General features: G+C 44.1%; 1 protein-coding gene across 6 annotated transcripts in view; it reads left to right on the top strand.

Annotated features, from left to right (window-relative positions):
• The window catches only part of bicral (BICRA like chromatin remodeling complex associated protein), a 110594-nt gene extending 96242 nt beyond the window's left edge, over positions 1 to 14352 (top strand). For 5 of the 6 annotated variants that reach the window (XM_070889389.1, XM_070889388.1, XM_070889393.1 and 2 more), the window contains 3 exons: positions 8558 to 8652; positions 8953 to 9055; positions 11808 to 14352. In XM_070889389.1, coding sequence (XP_070745490.1) covers positions 8558 to 8652; positions 8953 to 9055; positions 11808 to 12751 — 1142 coding nt within the window. In that variant the 3' untranslated portion in view covers positions 12752 to 14352. Of the gene's footprint in view, positions 1 to 8557; positions 8653 to 8952; positions 9056 to 9243; positions 9304 to 11807 lie in introns of all 6 variants that reach the window. The other variant, XM_070889391.1, reaches the window with a different exon arrangement.
• The last annotated feature ends 8766 nt before the right edge of the window (positions 14353 to 23118 follow it).

Below are 23118 nucleotides of genomic sequence, written 5' to 3'. Positions count from 1 at the left end.
CTGCCTCTGATGATGTATCATTGTCTATGGAAAAACAACATCAATGCTATCTCATTTAGCATCTTAACTACTTTTAAGAATTCAGCTGTTTCTTAGAATCCTTCTCGGGTTCAGTGATGTCAATCACTCCCTTAAATGGTTTGAGCATCTTACCTTTATGGGTGTTGACTCACACTGCCCTATATCTACTTGTACAGTAGCGTAAACTAGGGATGTAACAATAGAATGTGATCTGGACTAGATACTCATGTCTTTCATACATGTTTTGCATCTCTGAAGGCAGATCAACCGAACAGTTGGTGAGAAGGGACTTGATACAAATCATTAAATTGCTTTATTTTCTATAAGGTGAACGTACAGACAACAATTCTGATTGAATTCATTGGCTTGAATTTTAATATGGAGGCGAGTTGGATGCAGGGAGGCTAGAAAGGGGTCAGGAAACCCGGGAGAACGGGTTTCCCACAGGCCCTGCTGAATTTAACGGCAGGGCCTGATTTGCATTTCAAACCTGTTTCCTGCTCCCAGCCAAAAGGAGAGGCTGGCTGGCTGCGGGCTGGTAGGCCTCCGGCACAAGGCCGCAGAGAGAATGAAGTGGGGAGTCTAGTGGAGGCTGGGAGCGTTGGTCAGGGGGTCAGAGGAAAATCGGGGGGTTGGGGTGGGGAGGATCGGGGAGTCGGGGCTGGAGGAGTGACTCGTTGAAGGTGGCAGGGTAGGTTGAGAAAGCGGTTAGAAAGACTTACGGGTTCCGATGTTTCACAAATAGAGGTACAGAGTAGAAAAGTGGAAATTATGATGAACCTGTATAAAACACTGGTTTGGCCCCAACTGGAATACTGTGTCCAATTCTGGGCATCACACTTCAGGAAGGATGTGAAGGCCTTGGAGAAGATGCAGAAAAGATTTACGAGAATGATTCCAGGAATGAGGGACTTCAGTTACGTTGATAGACGTTGGGATTGTTCTTCTTTGAGCAGCAAAGATTGAGAGGAGATTTGATAGAGGTGTTCAAAATCATGAAGGGTCTGGACAGAGTAGATAGAGAGAAACTGTTCCCATTCACAGAAGGGTCAAGAACCAGGGAACACAGCAAAAGAACCAAAGGCAACATAAGAAAATACTTTTTAACGCAGCGAGTGGTTAAGATCTGGCATGCATCGCCTAAAAGAGTGGTGGAGGCAGACTCATTCTTATCTTTCAAAAGGGAGTTGGATAAGTATCTGAAGGAAAAAAATTGCAGGGCTGCGGGGCAAGGGCGGAAGAGTGGGACCTGCTGAGAGTCAGCACGGGCTCGATGGGCCAAATAGCTGTCTTCTGTGCTGTAACCATTCTATGGGCCCAAGTTTCCACACGATAAAAAACGGGCGCCCCTCCGAGGGGCGATTCTGGAGCGTTCTGCAGCTCCTTGTCTGTTTGGCACGGCGCCCAGGGGGCCGGAGCCTACACTCGCGCCGATTTTGTAAGTGGGAGGGGGCGGGTACTATTTAAATTAGTTTTTTTCCTGCCGGCAACCCTGCGCGTGCGCGTTGGAGCGTTCGCGCACGCGCAATGTGAAGGAAACATTGGCACTCGGCCATTTTTGTAGTTCTTTGTAGCTGTTTAGTTTTTGAACATTTTTTAATAAAAGCACATTACCATCAGCACATCAGCACTGAGAAGGCTGCAGGGACGACCTCCCCCTTTTGCCGTCGGGAAATGGCTCCTCAATTTCTGACGCTTCCTGCAGCCTTCCCTCCTGCCGTCAGGAACGGCTTCCTCCCCCCCCCCCCCCCCCACACACGCTGCGTTCGGTCGGTCGGGCCCGCACTCCCCCCCTCCCCCCGCTCACCCGCCCGGAACGGCTCTCCCCCCCCCCCCCCCCCGCGTTCGGTCGCTTGCCCGCCCGCCGTCTGGAACGGTTTATCCCCCCCTGCGTTCGGTCGGTCGGTTGGGTCCCTCCCCGCCGTCTGGAACGGCTTCCTCCTCCCCCCCCCCCCCCCCGCGTTCGGTCGGCGGTCGGTTCCCTCCCGCCCGCCGTCTGGAACTGCGTCCTCCCCCCCACCCCACCCCACCCCCCCCCCCCCCCCCCGCGTTCGGTCGGTTCCCTCCCTCCCGCCGTCTGGAACGGCTTCCACCCCCCACCCCCCCCCCCCCCCCCCCCCCCCCCCACCCCCCGCGTTCGGTCGGCGGTCGGTTCCCTCCCGCCCGCCGTCTGGAACTGCTTCCTCCCCCCCCCCCGGCGTTCGGTCGGCGGTCGGTTCTCTCCCTCCCGCCGTCTGGAACGGCTTCCTCCCCCCCCCGCCCCCCCCCCCCCCCCGGCGTTTGGTCCCCTCCCGCCGGCCGGCCGTCTGGAACGGCTTCCTCACACCCCCCCCCCCCCCACGTTCGGGAACGTCTGACTCATTTTGTGAGGCTTGCTGCAGCATTCTCCCTGGCTGAAGCACTTTCACACAGGTAGGAAGATGGTTTATTTAATCTTTTCTTTGCTTATAAATGTTTATTCAGGTTGGATTTATTTGTATAATATTTGTAGAAGTAGAAATAAGGATTTATTGTAGAATTTAATGACTTCCCTTTCCCCCCCCCCCTCCCCCCCACCTCATTCTGGACGCCTAATTTGTAACCTGCGCCTGATTTTTTTAATGTGTAGAACAGGTTTTTTCAGTTCTACAAAAATCTTCACTTGCTCCATTCTAAGTTAGTTTGGAGTACGTTTTCACTGTGGAAACTTTCAAATCAGGCGTCAGTGGCCGGACACGCCCCCTTTTGTAGAAAAAATTCTGTTCCAAAGTGGAACTGTTCTACCTGACTAGAACTGCAGAAAAAAAAATGTGCAGAATTGCGATTTCTAAGATAGTCCGTTCTCCACCAGTTGCTCCTAAAAATCAGGCGCAAATCATGTGGAAACTTGGGCCCTATGATGCTATGATCCTTCTTTCAGTCCTCTGTTGCCTGACTGCCTCCAACTTTCACAGCTCTCTGTGTTTTTAAAAAGCCTGACATAACTATTAGTGCCTGCCCCCCCCCCCCCCCCCCAACACCCCACCACAGAGCAAAATCCACCAGCCTAAATTGGCAATGACTCCTGCTGAGTTCAAATGAAGCAAGGTTGTAGCAGTAGTCAGTAGTGAGTATGAATGACCAATGGAATGTTGAGCTATCTTTCATTCTCTGCAGCACACTGGTTCAGGCATCCCATCTAAAATTTAATCGATATTTGCCATCACTATTGCTTTTGAATTTAACCCCTTGAGAACGATGTTTAGCTCAATAATAGCATTTTTAGCATATTTATACCTAGGTCCGTTCGTGGAGGCGGGAGTTCGTTAGTGAGGCGGGAGATCGAGGAGCCAGAGGCCTATAAAGGCCAATAGCGGGGAGTTCGTGGAGGCGGGAGTTCGTTGGTGAGGGAGGAGATCGAGGAGCCAGAGGCCTATAAAGGCCTGTGAGTGAGGAGTCCGGGGAGTTCGTGGAGGCGGGAGTTCGTTGGTGAGGCGGGAGATCGAGGAGCCAGAGGCCTATAAAGGCCCATGAGCGAGGAGTCCGGAGAGTTCGTGCAGGCGGGAGTTCGTTGGTGAGGGCTACCGGTGCAGCTGCAGCAGGGAGGCAAAAAAGAAGTAGAAAGAAATCGAAAGGTGATGTCACAGCCAAGGGGGTAAGTGATTGGCTGGTGATTGGTAAGTAGTTTTTCTTTTTCTTTTCTTTATCAGTAAGTAACATTTTAACATTGTTGTTGCCCAATCAGGTTAATCTCAGGGTTAAGTCATGGCAGGGGAACTCGGACACGTGTTATGCTCCTCCTGTACTATGTGGGAACTCAGGGAGCTGCGGGTGGATTCACTCTGGAGCATTCACGATGCTGAGAATGACGTGAATAGCAAGTTTAGCGAGTTGGTCTTACTGCAGGGAAAGGGTCCACAGCCAGATAGGGAATGGAAGACCAACAGGAAGAGCAGTGCAAGGAAGATAGTGCAGGGATCCCCTGCGGTCATCCCCCTGCAAAACAGATACACCGCTTTGAGTACTGTTGAGGGGGATGACTCATCAGGGGAGAGCAGCAGCAGCCAAGTTCATGGCAACGTGGCTGGCTCTGCTGCACAGGAGGGCAGGAAAAATAGTGGGAGAGCGCTAGTGATAGGGGATTCAATTGTAAGGGGAATAGATAGGCGTTTCTGCTTTCGCAACCGAGACTCCAGGATGGTATGTTGCCTCCCTGGTGCAAGGGTCAAGGATGTCTCGGAGCGGGTGCAGGACATTCTGAAAAGAGAGGGTGAACAGCCAGTAGTCATGGTGCATATGGGTATCAACGATATAGGTACAAAACGGGATGAGGTCCTATGAGACAAATTTAGGGAGCTGGAGTTAAATTTAAAAGTAGGACCTCAAAAGTAGTAATCTCAGGATTGCTACCAGTGCCACATGCTAGTCAGAGTAGGAATCGCAGGATAGCTCAGATGAATACGTGGCTTGAGCAGTGATGCAGCAGGGAGGGATTCAAATTCCTGGGGCATTGGAACCAGTTCTGGGGAGGTGGGACCAGTACAAACTGGACGGTCTGCACCTGGGCAGGACCGGAACCAATGTCCTAGGGGGGAGTGTTTACTAGTGCTGTTGGGGAGGAGTTAAACTAATATTACAGGGGAATGGGAACCTATGCAGGGAGACAGAGGGAAATAAAATGGAGGCAGAAGCAAAAGATAGAAAGGAGAATAGTAAAAGTGGAGGGCAGAGAAACCCAAGGCAAAAAACAAAAAGGGCCACATTACAGCAAAATTCTAAAGGGGCAAGCCTGAAGGCTCTGTGCCTCAATGCGAGGAGTATTCGGAATAAGGTGGACGAATTAACTGCGCAGATAGCAGTTAACGGATATGATGTGATTGGCATCAAAGGGACATGGCTCCAGGGTGACCAAGGCTGGGAACTCAACATCCAAGGGTATTCAGCATTTAGGAAGAATAGTACAGAAAGGAAAAGGAGGCCGGGTGGCATTGCTGGTTAAAGAGGAAATTAATGCAATTGTAAGGAAGGACATTGGCTTGGATGATGTGGAATCAGTATAGGTGGAGCTGCAGAATACCAAAGGGCAGAAAACGCTTGTGGGAGTTGTGTACAGGCCACTAAATAGTAGTAGTGAGGTTGGGGACAGCATCAAACAAGAAATAAGGAATGTGTGCAATAAAGGTACGGCAGTAATCATGGGCGATTTTAATCTACATATTGATTGGGCTAACCTAACTGGTAGCAATGCGGTGGAGGAGGATTTCCTGGAGTGTATTAGGAATGGTTTTCTAGACCAATATGTCGAGGAACCAATCAGAGAGCTGGCCATCCTAGACTGGGTGATGTGTAATGAGAAGGGACTAATTAGCAATCTTGTGCGAGGCCCCTTGGAGAAGAGTGACCATAACATGGTAGAATTCTTTATTAAGATGGAGAGTGACACAGTTAATTCGGAAACTAAGGTCTTGAACTTAAGGAAAGGTAACTTTGACGGTATGAGGCACGAATTGGCTAGATTAGACTGGCAAATGATACTTAAAGGGTTGACGGTGGATAGGCAATGGCAAATCTTTAAAGATCATATGGATGAACTACAACAATTGTACATCCCTGTCTGGAATAAAAATAAAACTGGGAAGGTGGCTCAACCGTGGCTAACAAAGGAAATTAAGGATAGTGTTAAATCCAAGGAAGAGGCATATAAATTAGCCAGAAAAATCAGCAAAGAGGACAGGGAGAAATTTAGAATTCAGCAGAGAAGGACCAAGTGTTTAATTAAGAGGGGGAAAATAGAGTACGAGAGGAAACTTGCCGGGAACATAAAAACTGACTGCAAAAGCTTCTATAGATATGTGTAGAGAAAAAGATTAGTGAAGACAAACGTAGGTCCCTTGCAGTCAGATTCGGGTGGATTTATAATGGGGAACAAAGAAATGACAGACCAATTGAACAAATACTTTGGTTCTGTCTTCATGACGGAAGACACAAATAACTTTCTGGATGTACTAGGGGACCGAGGATCTAGCAGGAAATTGTGTTAGGGAAATTGATGGGATTGAAGACCGATAAATCCCCGGGGCCTGATAGTCTACATCCCAGAGTACTTAAGGAAGTGGCCCTAGAAATAGTGGATGCATTGGTGATCATTTTCCAACAGTCTATCGTTCCTATGGACTGGAGGATAACTAATGTAACACCGCTTTTTAAAAAAGGAGGGAGAGAAAAAAACGGGTAATTATAGCCCGGTTAGCCTGACATCAGTAGTGGGGAAAATGTTGGAATCAATCATTAAGGATGAAATAGCAGCGCATTTGGAAAGCAGTGACGGGATTGGTCCAAGTCAGCATGAATTTATGAACGGGAAATCATGCTTGACAAATCTTCTGGAATTTTTTGAGGATGTAACTAGTAGAGTGGACAAGGGAGAACCAGATGTGTATTTGGACTTTCAAAAGGCTTTTGACAAGGTCCCACACAAGAGATTGGTGTGCAAAATCAAAGCACCTGGTATTGGGGGTAATGTACTGACGTGGATAGAGAACTGGTTGGCAGACAGGAAGCAGAGAGTTGGGATAAATGGGTCCTTTTCAGAATGGCAGGCAGTGACTAGTGGAGTGCCGCAGGGCTCAGTGCTGGAACCCAGCTCTTTACAATATACATTAATGATTTAGATGATGGAAGTGAGTGTAATATCTCCCAAGTTTGCAGATGACACTAAACTGGGTGGCAGTGTGAGCTGTGAGGAGGACGCCAAGAGGCTGCAGGGTGACTTAGACAGGTTAGGCGAGTGGGCAAATGCATGGTAGATGCAGATGCAGTATAATGTGGATAAATGTGAGCTTATCTATTTTGGGGGCAAAAACACGAAGGCAGAATATTATCTGAATGGTGGTAGATTAGGAAAGGGAAAGTGCAATGAGACTTGGGTGTCATGGTTCATCAGTCATTGAAAGTTGGCATGCAGGTACAGCAGGCGGTGAAGAAGGCAAATAGTATGTTGGCCTTCATAGCTAGGGGATTTGAGTATAGGAGCAGGGAAGTCTTACTACAGTTGTACAGGCCCTTGGTGAGGCCTCACCTGGAATATTGTGTTCAGTTTTGGTCTCCTAATCTGAGGAAGGACGTTCTTGCTATTGAGAGAGTGCAGCGAAGGTTCACCAGACTGATTCCAGGGATGGCTAGACTGACATATGAAGAGAGACTGGATCAACTGGGCCTTTATACACTGGAGTTTAGAAGGATGAGAGGGGATCTCATAGAAACATATATAATTCTGATGGGACTGGATAGGTTAGGTGCGGGAAGAATGCTCCCGATGTTGGGGAAGTCCAGAACCAGGGGACACAGTCTTAATGTAACACCGCTTTTTAAAAAAGGAGGGAGAGAAAAAAACGGGTAATTATAGCCCGGTTAGGACTGAGATGAGGAGAAACTTCTTCACTCAGAGAGTTGTTAACTTGTGGAATTCCCTGCCGCAGAGTTGTTGATGCCAGTTCATTGGATATATTCAAGAGGGAGTTAGATATGGCCCTTACGGCTAAAGGGATCAAGGGGTATGGAAAGCAGGAAAGGGGTACTGAAGGAATGATCAGCCATGATCTCATTGAATGGTGGTGCAAGCTCGAAGGGGCGACTGGCCTACTCCTGCACCTATTTTCTATGTTTCTATGTCCTCCCATGGCGGCATAGTCTCAAATCCTAAGATGTGCTATACCTATAGTTTCAGCTTTTAAAAAAAAACTTCTGTGAATATGCTATGCCTTTTAAAAAAAAACAACTTGGTCAAAGAATCCTGAATTGTGATAGAAGTTCACTATGGCCTTCAGTCAGTGATTTATGGAGTAGTACCTATGTCTTGACATTAGACATTTCACTCATGCTGCAATGGACACTTTTAATTATGTGGAAGTCGAAAGGGGAGAAATTCGGGGTGTTTGGAACTCCGGTTAGGACGGGAACGATTTTTCGACCTGCTGCAGCGCCGCTACCGACTCCTGCAAGATTCTGTGGGAGTTTAGCGGTGGCAGTGATGATGTCAACGCGATGCTAATGCGGCAAAACTTCCCTCCCCTTCACTTAAAGGGGAGGGATGCTGTGAGGCCTCCGTGGAGTCTACTGGGCCACCAAGGAGGTGTTTGGTCGGGTCACCTAGCCACTAGCAATTTCCCCCGTGGGGCTGCCGGCCCAGGGACAATTGCGCATGAGTCGCGCCCTCCGCCTGCCCCCATTGAGTAAAACCTTACCGCCCTGTTACCGCCTCTTTTTGAACCATTAGCAGTGTTAAGTTTTTATGTATCACCATATCTGGATGACATCTCAGATCGGCATGTGACACTGCAGAAATTCTCTGTGCATACATGAAGGAGAGATTAGAAATGACCCACCCATTAATGATCTGTATCAGGGTGATCCGCACTAGCGAATCTTAGCTGCACAGAAGTAAAACCAACATTCGAGAGTTGCTTGTAACAATAATTTTGAAAGACAAAAAGACAATCATTATTTGGTTATTTAAAAAGATATATAGTGCTTTAGAATTGACATTCGATACTAATTGTATTCATTTTTTTTTAACCAGTGGATAATGAATTTGAAGCTGTCTCAGTGCAATTGCTAAAACGCACTCAAATGATGCTCAGCAAATATAGAAGACTATTATTGGAAGATGCAATGGTAAGCACAATTATAATGTCAAAGTATCTAGTGAGTAGTCTACATCGCATGTTGTCCTAAGGGAAAAGGTGCCGCAGGAGGCATTTGAGAGTTCAGAAAGTTGATATATATGTATGTACAACCACGTGAGTGTAAGCTACAGAGTGTATGGGAATTAAAGGAAAATTAAAATGACATGATGATCAGCATTGAGATAAATGTATTCTTACAGAAGATATACTTTTTAGTATGCTAATAAATAAAAATGTAGGTGAGCATATTCTTGCAAAATTACAGTAATCGTTATTTGTTTGGCTTTAGCGAATAAATCCCTCTGCTGAAATGGTGATGATTGACCGAGTGTTCAATCAGGATGAGAAAGTATCCCTTATCCAGGACAAGCGCTTTTTCTTGGAGGATTCTGGTGAGTATTGTGGCAATCTTGATCGCTAGATGTTCGTACAGTGATCTGTGAAATAAAAATGTATTTTAACGTACTCAATTCTGTCAAGATTAACAATAAAAAGTTAAAATTTTGCCACAAGCTCACAGATCCTAGAGTGCTCAATTTGTAAAATTCTCTCAAGGCCCTAACACGTCCTTTTTTTATAGAAAATTACTGAGAAGAGGCTGAGCATATTATCCTCATCAGCTATAGGAGAAAGTAAGCTGGTAGGAAGTCATAATGAAGGTCCTGTGGTGGTTGGGGGACGGGAACTTATACATAACAATGTAGACCAGGATATTCAAATTGTAATACGGGTTGAACCTCTCTTATCCGGCACCCTCGGGACCTGGCCTGTGCCAAATAAGAGGTTTTGCCGGACGACGGGAGGTCGCGCCAACCGTAGCGTTGTCAGCAGTACCCAGTAAGTTTTTAATGTAATGGTTCATTTCGGGCGAAGACACCAATTCTCAGAGTAGCGGGGTCAATGTCTACTTGTGGGGAACATCAGTGAAGTGTCGCCGTAGGCTACAGGTCAGCCGAGAAAGACTGGCAGTGTTTACAGTGGTGTATAAATACTTCCAACTGATGTAAAGTCCAATGTCTGATCTTGAGAGTTTGTTTTAGATGAGCGATCTTCATTGTTTTAAGCATTAGTTCAGAGAGCCTGCAATACTTCAGCCGACTTTGTCCTCTCAACTACAAAACATGCCTAATCATCAATATCAGTTTTTAAAGAAATAAAAAAAGTAATTTAAAAACTGATATTGACAAAATGAACAATTACATTAAAAACTTACCGGGTACTGCTGACAACATAGAAACATAGAAACATAGAAAATAGGTGCAGGAGCAGGCCATTCAGCCCTTCTAGCCTGCACCGCCATTCAATGAGTTCATGGCTGAACATGAAACTTCAGTACCCCCTTCCTGCTTTCTCGCCATAACCCTTGATCCCCCGAGTAGTAAGGACTTCATCTAACTCCCTTTTGAATATATTTAGTGAATTGGCCTCAACTACTTTCTGTGGTAGAGAATTCCACAGGTTCACCACTCTCTGGGTGAAGAAGTTTCTCCTCATCTCGGTCCTAAATGGCTTGCCCCTTATCCTCAGACTGTGACCCCTGGTTCTGGACTTCCCCAACATTGGGAACATTCTTCCTGCATCTAACCTGTCTAAACCCGTCAGAATTTTAAACGTTTCTATGAGGTCCCCTCTCATTCTTCTGAACTCCAGTGAATACAAGCCCAGTTGATCCAGTCTTTCTTGATAGGTCAGTCCCGCCATCCCGGGAATCAGTCTGGTGAATCTTCGCTGCATTCCCTCAATAGCAAGAATGTCCTTCCTCAAGTTAGGAGACCAAAACTGTACACAATACTCCAGGTGTGGCCTCACCAAGGCCCTGTACAACTGTAGCAACACCTCCCTGCCCCTGTATTCAAATCCCCTCGCTATGAAGGCCAACATGCCATTTGCTTTCTTAACCGCCTGCTGTACCTGCATGCTAACCTTCAATGACTGATGTACCATGACACCCAGGTCCCGTTGCACCTTCCCTTTTCCTAATCTGTCACCATTCAGATAATAGTCTGTCTCTCTGTTTTTACCACCAAAGTGGATAACCTCACATTTATCCACATTATACTTCATCTGCCATGCATTTGTCCACTCACCTAACCTATCCAAGTCACTCTGCAGCCTAATAGCATCCTCCTCACAGCTCACACTGCCACCCAACTTAGTGTCATCCGCCACGACCCGACCGAGAAGGGAACACTGGAGGGAGCGGGGATAAGAGCAGCCAGCCAGCCCCAGGACAAAGCGCGCCGACCCGATCAAGGAGGGAACACTGGAGGCAGCGGGGAGAAGAGGAGCACTCAGTCCCAGGTTGCGACCCCTCGCCGGGAATGATGCCGGACAAGGGATGTTGCCAGTTAAAGGAGTATCGGATAAGATAGGTTCAACCTGTAACATTAATAGCCATTAATGGGCATATGGTTAAGATGACTTGATAAATAGAACAGTGCATTTTTCACTAGGCACCCTAGTTAACCTGTTTTATATATTTGTTAGAATATTGTATTTTATTTATTAAACAAGATACAGATTTATTGGGCAGATCAATTTAATGAAAAATTAAAAAGTTGATCATATTCCAGCAGAGGGGGATGAGAAATTGGTATGCTGGATCCCTGTGCTCCCCCGCCACTTCTGGATTTCTTACCAGGAGTGACAGAGTACATAGAATATGTCCACCCTAACATAGGAAAACATAGTCATACTAAGCATAAATGACAGAATATATCATCGTATGAGATACTTCCTGTCATTTGTACTCCAACATTGCCAGGCACTAAGAACATCAGTGTGTTCTTGACATCTAGGATTACAATGGCGATAAGGGTAGTAGTTAAAATTTAAAAAGCCAGCGTAGGCTACACAATCGATTGTAGACCAATTGATTACATAGACTAAGACAGTCTCTTTTTAAAAAAAGTTTGAAAAAGAATGTAGGGCCATTCCCAGAGGCTGCCAACCACGCTATTCTGAAGATTAGCTGATTTACTACTATAAATAGAAGTCACACACTTTTTAATTTTTATTCAACAATCTAAAGGGCTCTATTTATAGGTGTAGGTTGAATATTTTGTTCATTACCACCCAGTGACAATTTAATTGTACAGTATACTGCAGTAATCTACATCACTTTATTATTTTCCTTTTATTTAGATGGCTATTTGGCAAACTTCTGTTGCTCCTCTACTGTTTCTGTAAAACCTGAAGCTGAAACACAACCACTAACTACAGATATGATCCCACACAAGTCTTCAGGCAGTAGCAGCAGGAGGTCTACACCAGCGAATGCTACTATCAGCCAGAAAAGTGAATCTTCCAGATTGGTTCATATAGTTTCTTCTGTGGCAAGCGGGGTCAAGGCAGCCACAAACTCTCCCACTAACAGTCCATGCACTTCTAAATCCTACAGCAGCAGCAAAGGGCTCAAACTAACAATCAAGCCGGGGACAGCTTATGGAACACAAAGTAAATCTTCAGAAACTCAAGAGCCGTCAGATACTGGAAACCAAGGTGATAGAATTATTACTGGTCCCACGTCTGGATACGTAGAGGCTCAAAGCACTAACATTTGTGAACCTGTTGTTGGAACTGTCCAAGCATGTGAAAGAGAAGAAAGTAGGTCTGATGTTGAGGAAAAGCACAGTAATTTTTGTGATAAAGTCACTGTAGAAGGTCTAATGAAGGAAGGACAGGACCCTGTTATTAATCAAATTAATAATCCCATTAAATTGGAACATAATGAGGGTGACACACAGTTGGCTTGGCATGACCAGTCACAAGACAAAAGTGCTAAAAATTCTCAACAGCAAGAGTTTACAAGTGTGCAGACTAAAGATACAAAAGAAGCACAATGTGACACATCACTCCATGAACATTTGGAGAGTGCAATCAATAGTATTTTGGATCTACAACAAGCTCAGAAACCTTCTGACAATGCAGTCATCAAAAATAGCTCACCTGAAGTTGAAACGCCTCATTTTTCAGCCTTAGCTCCTGTGGAGAACTATATAGAAAAATGTATCCCAGATCATAATGAAGGCATCAGAGAAACAGACTCCATCTTAGAAGCAGCAGTGAATAGCATACTGGAATGCTGATAATGTGACCATGAAGGAACGGAAATGACAGGATTGTCAGCTGTGTTGACAACTTATAGGGATAAAGATGGGGAAAGTAGCATGTTACTCAGTACTGAGAACAGGCAGTTAGTGTTCCTGGAAAGAGGATGAATGCAGTAGAAACTGGGAAATAGATTTATTTTGAAGCGTACTAGTTTGAGCTTAGGAAGGTCCATTGTAGGTTGTATTTTGAAAATAATTATGGTGGCACAAGGTGCACATTAAGTCTTTTGTTTAAAAGTCGTCAAGAGGAGATATTTAATTTTATTGAGTTTTTTTTTTGAAAGCTCTAATTTCATGTAAAATGTACTCTTCAATTTCAAGAGTGCTTTTCAGTTTGTGGTAGTAATTCATGTTTTTATTCACACTTTAATGTATAAGTGTTGTTTTCTGATTCTTTGTCTTTCATTTTATGTAAGACTTTTTGAGAATCGAGTGCCAATAAGTTAATTTTTGAATAGTTGATGAGCAACATTCCCACTTAAATCAAAATTTAAAACTGGAACTGTTGATACTGAAGTGAAAGCTCACTTCATTATTCATTTTCCATTTTTAATACCACTAAGTATGATTATTTAAGGAAGGCTGCTTTAGGTCTTAAAGACCTAATTAGAAAGCACAGTGTGGATGTCCATATTGTGATCCGTTAGATTCAAATCTAAGAAATTATGATTGCATTCCCATTTTGCAGACTTTTATTATTTTTGTCTTGCACATACAACAGTAAGCTTCCGTGCATAAGTGAAGAGCACAAAGTACACCATTAGATCAGTGAGGCCTTATAAACTGACTTCACAAGAAGAAAATGTCACTTATGAACTAAATGGTACAGTGTCTTTTGCTTTAAACTCTCTGATTTGTGTAGTGTCCAGCTCTGGTCCTCCTTAGAAATGCTTTGTACACATTTTTAAAATATTTATAAAGATTTTTTGTAAAAAAAAGAAAAAGGAAATGTCAAAGTTATTTTTGTTATGTTGGTTCAGTACCTATATATAAAGCATGGTAAAAACATGATCTGAATGAATTATTAAAAGGTATTTTAGTTGGATGCTAACAAAACACTGAATCAACTTGTCAAATGAGCCAAAGAATTCAACAAAACCGATTTACGTTGGTCTTTTCTTTTAATTTATTGAAGATTATCTGTGTATTCAAATTTGTAGCACTGCAGGCTAGTGGCCACCATTTCTCAATATTACAGTTTATTTGAATATTGTGTTGTAATTATTTATTTTGATATTTGCACGATAAGTAACGGAGTCTGTGATAGATATACCTAGACAGTACAGTAACATTAAGAATCTTTGAATTCTTAAATGATGGCGGAAGATTGGCACAGAATGTTTTGAGATGTGGGGTTTATTTCTTATAAAAGGAAGTATGCTTTGTGAACAGTTCTTTAACTGCTGTCCTGCCAAAGATGAAACCTTCTTAATTTTTGTCATGTATTATTTAAGGTTACCAAATTGCAGATTTGTATACACACAAAGAAACAATAGTCATTGAGTTGAATCCCCAGCCTTAAAGACAATAAACTAAGAAAATGGCATGTTTCATTGATTATTAAATTTGTAAAAATCCCCATTCATGTGAATTTTGTTTGGAAATATTAAATATTTTTGGAGTTTAATGTAAGAACACTGTTGAGAAAGCAACTTGAATCTAAAGCAATGATACATCAACTACAGCTACAGGTAGGCTGAATCCTGCCCGATTCCCAATTTAATCTGGACCCCTGAGTTGCTTCTTATGGAGAAAAAATTGCTCAACCCCCTCCATCGTAGCACAGATGCACTTGGAGTGATATGAGCACTATTGATGAGAAGTGCTCACCTCTGAAAAGCCTATTGGCAGAATCAGTTGATCTGCTATGAGGGACATAAACCAAACAAACAGCATTGACGGCTTTCTCAGAGGGACCACTCCAAACCTCTAGTTCGGATCTAACTCAGGAATCCATGATACCTATGTCTGCACTGGAGGGGAGAGGAGCACTGGAAATAAGAGTTAAATGCCATTATCTAGTTCTGTTCCCCAACAGCAGATCCATTACTTTTGTCAGTCAATTTTTTTGGAAGAGAATGCTTTCTATTGTAGCACTTGCCTCACTCATCTAGCTCTTTTGTGGTAATGGGAAGGATGGTTGCTTAGGATTAGTATCTATTATCTCTATTTTGGATGACTTTTGTTGAAACAGCAGGACTGATTAAATTGTCCATGGTGCTGGAACTGAGTGTGAAGGAACTGAATTAATATACACACTTATTGAATAGTCCCATGATTTAGAACCATCTCCCTCATAGCATGTTGTGCACAAATTCCTCTTTCTAAAATGATTCCTCACTGGAAAATGTTGGGAAACCTTGCAGGAGTATTCACTGCTGGTATAGGTTAAGAAACAAGTGGCTCAAAGGCATTACACTCTAAACTTGCATGTTGAAGAATGTAGTGTTTTGACCGAATTGCTCCCTAATACAAATCGTCAGCAAATTCTACAAAAGGATATGTCTTTGTGATTTGTGATTTTACTTAAAAACAACAAATATGCCTGATGGCTCAGTGGATAATTGCACTCGTATGTTGTGGTCCTGAGCCATGCAGACCGGGACGGCCCCAAGTTTAGTTAATGCAGCACAGAACAGAAATCATTCTCCGCTGTGATGGCAGCAAGAGTATTACAATTCGCCACACTGTTCCCATGCTCAGGCAGGTTTCTATACTTGAACAGTATCCGGTAACTGCTGCTGGGAAGTATACTAGGGTGGGAGGGACAGAGTTTGCCATCTTATTTGAACAGCCCTCCAACCCTCACTGTCCAGGTTCATTTGAAAATTGGCCACTGGAGGATGGCAAATGTCTGTGGATGCATACCGCAGCATGAATCACCATCCTTAGGAGAGGAAAGGGAGAAAATTGGCGAATGTATTTTATAGTATTTGCTGCAGAAAAGCATGTTATAACCATTTCAATGGAAGTCAGTGGTATAGTGGATTAGAAAACTATGGCCTAGAAATTCAGTAGCGTCCAATTTTGGGTGCCTTCCCCACAGAGTGTGGTTGGAGGAGCATCGGATTTTTGTCCTGGGATCTCATTATCATGTAGATGGTGCTGCGGTAGAAGCCCGTGCAGGTTGAAGCTTCAGTTTCCAGGTAAGTGATTGGGTTGCATAGCGTGGTCTGGAGGTGGAATGGGTGGGCCTTGGAGTTTGTGATCATCAGGTTATGGGGGAGGAGGGGGCTGCAATATTGTTTGGGGATCGACATTGCTGTCAGGGAGGGCTAGGAGGTCAGGCCGAGGAAGATCAGGGGCGCCTACAGTATTGTTTTTGCGGTCGGCATTGCTGTTAGGGAGGGCTATGAGGTTGGGGGAGATTGGGGAGGCCAGAGTCGGGAGTGAGGTCAGAGATCTTGGGACCGGGAGCAACGGTGATAATGGTAAGTACTTACCTTGTTTTCGTTAGTGTTGATTTTCCCGGAGGCAATCAGCACTGGCGCCGGCTGGCTCAAACGCAAATCAAATTTGCAAGAGGGAGCAGAAGCAGGTGTTAAGCTCCTTATTTGGATATGTTAATGGCCTAAAGGCCTGCTTCAGATGTGGGTAAACAATGCCTCTTGTTTGGCCCTTACCAAAATGGCATCCGGCGTGGCCCAAAGAAGCGGCGTGGACGCTATTTTGGACTCAAAACATAGAAACAGAGAATAGCTGCAGGAATAGGCCATTCAGCCCTTAGAGCCTGCACCACCATTCAATAAGATCATGGCTGATCATTCCCTCAGTACCCCTTTCCTGCTTTCTCTCCATACCCCTTGATCCCCTTAGCCGTAAGGGCCATATCTAACTCCCTCTTGAATATATCCAATGAACTGGCATCAACAACTCTCTGTGGCAGGGAATTCCACAGGAGTGAAGAAGTTTCTCATCTCAGTCCTAAATGGCCTACCCCTTATCCTAAGACTGTGTCCCCTGCTTCTGGACTTCCCCAACATTGGGAACATTCTACCCGCATCTAACCTGTCCCGTTCCGTCAGGATCTTACATGTTTCAATGAGATCCCCTCTCATCCTTCTAAACTCCAATGTATAAAGGCCCAGTTGATCCAGTCTCTCCTCATATGTCAGTCCTGCCATCCTGGGAATCAGTCTGGTGAACTTCGCTGCACTCCCTCAATAGCAAGAACATCCTTCCTCAGATTCAAAGAGTATAGGTTCAAGTCCTACTCCAGAGATTTGAACACACAATCCAAGCTGGCATTTCAGTGCAGTACTGAGTGAGTGCTACACTGTTGGAGGTGCCATCTTTTAGATGAGACGAAAATTTCAGGTGGGTATAAAAAATCCTATGGCACTATTGGAAGAAAAGGAGGGGTATTTTCCTGGCCAATATTTATCCCTCAACCAACATAGTGAACACATATTATCTGGTCATTATCTCTGCTGTTTGTGAGACCTTGCTGTGGGCAAATTGCTCCATTTCCTTCATTACAACAGTGACTACACTTCAAAAGTTCTGCATTGGTTGTAAAGTGGTCTGCACAGAGCAGGATTAAACAAGAGTGCACTTAAACAGTGTTTTATTTGGAAAGAGTGGGATTTTGGAGAAGAGGGAAGGAGTTGCTGCTTTTTGCCTACACGACTTGCAGTGCTTTGTGTTACAGGTAGATATGTAATTTCATTGTCCATAACTTAATCTAGATAAATTAAGTAGTCAAGAAATTAAATTGTAAACTATGTTACTTTAATACAAATTTAACTAAATAGAACAAGGTCATATCGGGATGGCAGTGCAGGTGGTGTGCCGCACCTGCAGCATGTGGGAGTTTTTGGAGAGCATTGTGATCCTGGACAATGACGTTTTCAGTAAGTGCCTGCATCTTGAGGAACTTCAGCTCAGAGTTGATCCAGGAGGTAGTCACACCTGTTAGGTTAGGTAGTGGTACAGGTTTGGTTAGTGGTCAGGGACAGGAGGGTGTTACTGCAACTCAGGCAGGTGAGGGGACCCCAGGCATTTGTCCTTATCCAACAGGTATGAGGTTCTTGCTGTCTGTGTGGATGAGGGAAAAGCCTGCAGGATGGATGAGCAAGCTGACCATGGTGCAGGAGGCTATTCAAGTGGGGGGAGTGAAAGGGAATGTAGTTGTGGTAGGGGACAATATAGTCAGAGGGATAGATACTGTTCTCTGCAGCCACGACCTGGAGTTCCGACAGTTGTGTTGCCTGCTTGGTGCCAGGGTTAAAGACATCTCCACGCGGCTTGAGAAGTGGGAAGTGGAGGATCCAGTTGTTGTGGTCCATGTAGGAACCAATGACATAGGTAGAACTAGGAATGAGGTTCTGCTGAGAGAGTTTGAGGAGTTGGGGTCCAAATTAAAAAGCAGAACCTCAAAGATAATCTCTTAATTGTTACCTGGGCTACACGCCAATTGGCATAGGGATAAGCAGATTAAAAAGTTAAATGCTTGGCTGAAAGAGTGGTGTGGGAGGCAGGGATTTTGCTTTGCGGGTCAGTGGCATCAGTACTTGGGAAAGAGGAAATTGCTCCATTGGGACGGGCCCCACTTAAACCAGGCTGGAGCCAGTGTCCTGGCAAATCAAATAATTAGGGCAGTAGACAGGGCTTTAAATTAATGAAGAGTGGGGGACGGGGGGAGGATTCAGGAAAGAGTAAATTTAAAAGCAGCAAGAGAAATGTCAAGACTCTAGAGCAGAGCGGAGTTTTGAGTAAAAATAAGCAGAGTGACTCAGGAAGGGACAGAGTGAGTAACAAAGCTAACAGGGCATCATTGACTAAGGTGATAATCAAGGAAAAATAGAAAAAAGTCAAAGCTAAAGGCACTATACCTCAATGAACAAAGCATTCTCAACAAAATAGATGAATTAATAGCGCAGATAGAAATTAATAGTTTGATCTAATAGCGATTATGGAGACGTGGTTGCAAAGGTTGGGAAGTAAATATTCCAGGATACTTAACTTTTAGAAGAGATAGGCAAAATGGAAAAGGAGGAGGCGTGGCCCTGATAGAAGATGGGATAAAGATAGGAGGGAGAAAGGATCTTAGCTTGGAAAATCAAGAAATAGAATCAGTTTGGATGGAGCTAAGAAACAGCAAGGGACGGAAAACATTGGTGGGAGTTGTTTATAACCCGCAAACAGTCGTTGTAACGTCGGGCAGAGTATAAATCAGGAAATTAGAGGCGCATACAAGGGTAATACAGGTGTCATGGGGGACTTTAATCTACATATAGACTGGGAAAACCAAATTTGCCGTAATAGTATGGAGGATGAATTCATGGAAACAAGATAGTTTTCTAGATCAGTATGTTGAGGAACCAACTAGGGAACAGGCTATTTTAGATCTAGTATTGTACAATGAGAAAGTGTTAATTCATCACCTTATCGTAAAGGAGCCATTGGAGAAGAGTGACCATATGATAGAATTTTATATTTAGTTTGAAAGTGATTTATTCAAATTGGAAACTAGGGTCATGTATTTAAACAAAGCAAAATACATAGGTATGAGGGGCGAGTTGTTTAAGATAGATTGGGAAACTACATTAAAAGGTATGATGGTAGACCGGCAATTAAAGAACTAATACATAATTTACAACAAAAATACATTCCTGTAAGGCACAAAAACCCCACAGATGAAGTGGTCCAACTGTGGCTAACAAGAGAAGTTAAAGATAGTATTAGATCAAAGCAAAAGCTTCTATAGATATGTAAAGAGAAAAAGGTTAGTAAAGACAAACATAGGTCCCCTGCAGTCAGAATCAGGGGAAGTCATAACGGGGAACAAAGAAATGGCAGACCAATTGAACAAGTACTTTGGTTCGGTATTCACTAAGGAGGACACAAACAACCTTCCGGCTATAAAAGGGGTCAGAGGGTCTAGTAAGAAGGAGGAACTGAGGGAAATCCTTATTAGTCGGGAAATTGTGTGGGGGAAATTGATGGGATTGAAGGCCGATAAATCCCCAGGGCCTGATGGTCTGCATCCCAGAGTACTTAAGGAGGTGGCCTTGGAAATAGCGGATGCATTGACAGTCATTTTCCAACATTCTATAGACTCTGGATCAGTTCCTATGGAGTGGAGGGTAGCCAATGTAACCCCACTTTTTAAAAAAGGGAGAGAGTAAACAGGGAATTATAGACCGGTCAGCCTGACATCGGTAGTGGGTAAAATGATGGAATCAATTATTAGGAATGTTATAGCAGCGCATTTGGAAAGAGGTGACATGATAGGTCCAAGTCAGCATGGATTTGTGAAAGGGAAATCATGCTTGACAAATCTTCTGGAATTTTTTGAGGATGTTTCCAGTAGAGTGGACAAGAAACGTTTAAAATTCTGACGGGTTTAGACAGGTTAGATGCAGGAAGAATGTTCCCAATGTTGGGGAAGTCCAGAACCAGGGGTCACAGTCTAAGGATAAGGGGTATGCCATTTAGGACCGAGATGAGGAGAAACTTCTTCACCCAGAGAGTGGTGAACCTGTGGAATTCTCTACCACAGAAAATTGTTGAGGCCAATTCACTAAATATATTCAAAAAGGAGTTAGATGTAGTCCTTACTACTAGGGGGATCAAAGGGTATGGCGAGAAAGCAGGAATGAGGTACTGAAGTTGCATGTTCAGCCATGAACTCATTGAATGGCAGTGCAGGCTCGAAGGGCCGAATGGCCTACTCCTGCACCTATTTTCTATGTTTCTATGAAGAGACCTATAATGTTGCTAAAAGGAGCAGTAAGCCTGAGGTTTGGGAGGATTTTAGAATTCAGCAAAGGAGGACCAAGAAATTGATGAAGAGACAAATAGAATATGAGAGTAAACTAGCAAGAGACATAAAAACAGACTATAAAAGCTTCTGTAGGCATGTAAAAAGGAAAAGATTAGCAAAACTAAATGTGGGTCCCTTACAGGCTGAGGAGAAATTATAGTGGGGAATAAGGAAATGGCAGAGAAATTAAACAAATACTGTGTCTTTACGGAAGAAGATGCAAAAACCTCCCGAAAATATTAGCGAACCAAGGGTCTAACAAGAATGAGGAACTGAAATAAATTAGTATTAGAAAAAAAACTAGTACTGGAGAAATTAATGGGACTGAAAGCTGATAAATCCCCTGGAACTGATGGCTTACATCCTAGGGTTTTGAAAGAGGTGGCTATAGAGATAATGGATGTCATCTTCCAAAATTCCATCGATTCTAGAATGGTTCCCATGGATTGGAAGGTGGCAAATGTAACCCCAGTACTTAAGAAAGGAGAAAGAGAAAATGAGGGACTACAGATCAGTTAGCCTGACATCAGTAGAAGGGAAAATGCGAGAATTTATTATTAAGGACGTGGTAATAAGGCACTTAGAAAATAATAATAGGATTGGGCAGAGTTAACATGGATTTATGAAAGGGAAATCATGTTTGATGAGGTTGTAACTAGCAGAATAAATAAGGGGGAACCAGTGGATGTGGTGTATTTGGACCCCCGGCAACCAAATTTTAATTTGATTTTATGTTTTAAAGTTTAATTTGTTTTAATTGCCGATGTTTTTAGTGTCCTCCTCCACTTTTATAGGGGGCACTTGGAAAAAAAATTGATTTTAGTGCCCAAAAAAACCCCACAAAAAATACAAAAAAATACAAAAAAAAACACAAAAAAAGGGCAGTTGAAAAATGTTTGGAGTGTCCCCCAGATCGGGGAGCACGGATTAATGTTTTTGTTTCCTCCCAAAAGAGTTGTGGTGTATTTGGATTTTCAGAAGGCATTCAATAAGATGCCACATGAGGCTATTAAACAGAAGTAGGGCTCATGGGGTTGGGCGTAATATACTAGCATGGATTGAGGTTTTATTAATGGACAGCATACAGAGTAGGAATAAATGAGTTACTTTCAGGTAAGTGAGAGAGCGGGGTGGGGAGAAAGAGAGAGGGGGATTGGGGAGGAGAGAGTTTGGGGGAGGGAGAGAGAGGCAGTAACTAGTGAGGTACCGCAAAGATCGGTGCTTGGGCCTCAACTATTCACTATATATATATGTATATATATAAATTATTTGGATGTGGGGACCAAATGTAATATATCCAAGTTTGCAGATGATACAAAGTTAGGTGGGAATGTAAGTTGTGAGGAGGATGCAAAGAGGCTTCATGGGGATATAGACAGGCTAAGTGAGTGGGCAAGAACATGGCAAATGGAATATAATGTGGAGAAATGTGAAGTTATCCAACTTGTTAGGAAAAATAGAAAAGCAGAGTATTTTTTTAAATGGTGAGAATTTGGGAAATGTTGATGTTCAGAGGGACCTTGGTGTCCTTGTACACGAGTCACTGAAAGTTAAAATGCAGGTACAGCAAGGAATTAATAAAGTAAATTGTATGTTGGCTTTATTACAAGAGGATGTGAGTACGAGTAAATGGGGCTGAAATTCAGCGTCCCTGGAGGGACCGTTAACACGGGTTTTTGGTGGCCATTCGTAAAAATTGGCCAGCTGCCACAGTCAGGTATTTTTTCCCCCCCTGAGCCATATTCAGCTCGGCGGGGAGTTCCAGCCGTGTGGACTTTCGCCGGGGTGAATCAGTGGTAAAGGGATTCAGGCCGCCGTGATGTTATCAGGGTACGTGCTGCTGCTAGGCTTCCTCGCCACCCATTTTCAGCAGTTAAAAGGGAGGCTTTTTTTCGGCAGTGACCCCGCCAGGTTTTTGTGTTGGTCCACTTTGCCATGGAACACGACACTGCTGGACAAGGGCAATGGACTATCCCCGTGATTGTGGCCATTTTCTCAGAGAAGTTTAACTTCTGTTTTTTGGCTGCATTGAAGTTGCTGAGTGATGTTCAGAGGTTTTGTGAGACTTCTGAGGACTTTCACCTCTCAGTCTTTAGTGGAGGCTTGTAGGCCTCATTCTGTGCTCCAGAAGCTTACTTGGCAAGGTGCAGCCTGAAAAAGAGTGGGATCAGTGTTGGCAGAAGTACACCTGGTCAGATGCAGGGCAGCACGCAGGAGAAGGCATCGCCGTCAGCAAAGCCTAAAGAGGCAGCGGGCAAGGAAGGCAGCAGTCATGGCTGCCCAACAGAGAGAAGCGCCTGCAGATGTGCACAGACCTGCAGCTAGAGAGGGTGGCCAGGATTGAAATGGCGTCAGAAGGAGAGCGAGGTATGCTGCTGCTCCTCTCCCCTCCCCCCGCAACAAATAATGGGCCAAGAGCCTTGCCAGCAACCGCCTCCAGAGGCACCCGACATTCAGGTGGATCAGGGAGCTGGGCATCATCCAGCTGTCAGAGGAGGTGGCCAATGCAAATTTGGGGCATGGAGACCCGACCCTCAAAGGCTCTACAGACCTCAGTTTTCCTTCCTCCAGCTCA

This window comes from Pristiophorus japonicus, chromosome 9 (assembly GCF_044704955.1).
Source record: "Pristiophorus japonicus isolate sPriJap1 chromosome 9, sPriJap1.hap1, whole genome shotgun sequence".
Lineage (NCBI taxonomy): Eukaryota > Metazoa > Chordata > Chondrichthyes > Pristiophoridae > Pristiophorus > Pristiophorus japonicus.
The sequence above is the reverse complement of the archived record's forward strand: the minus strand, read 5'-3'. Positions and strand labels throughout refer to the sequence as shown.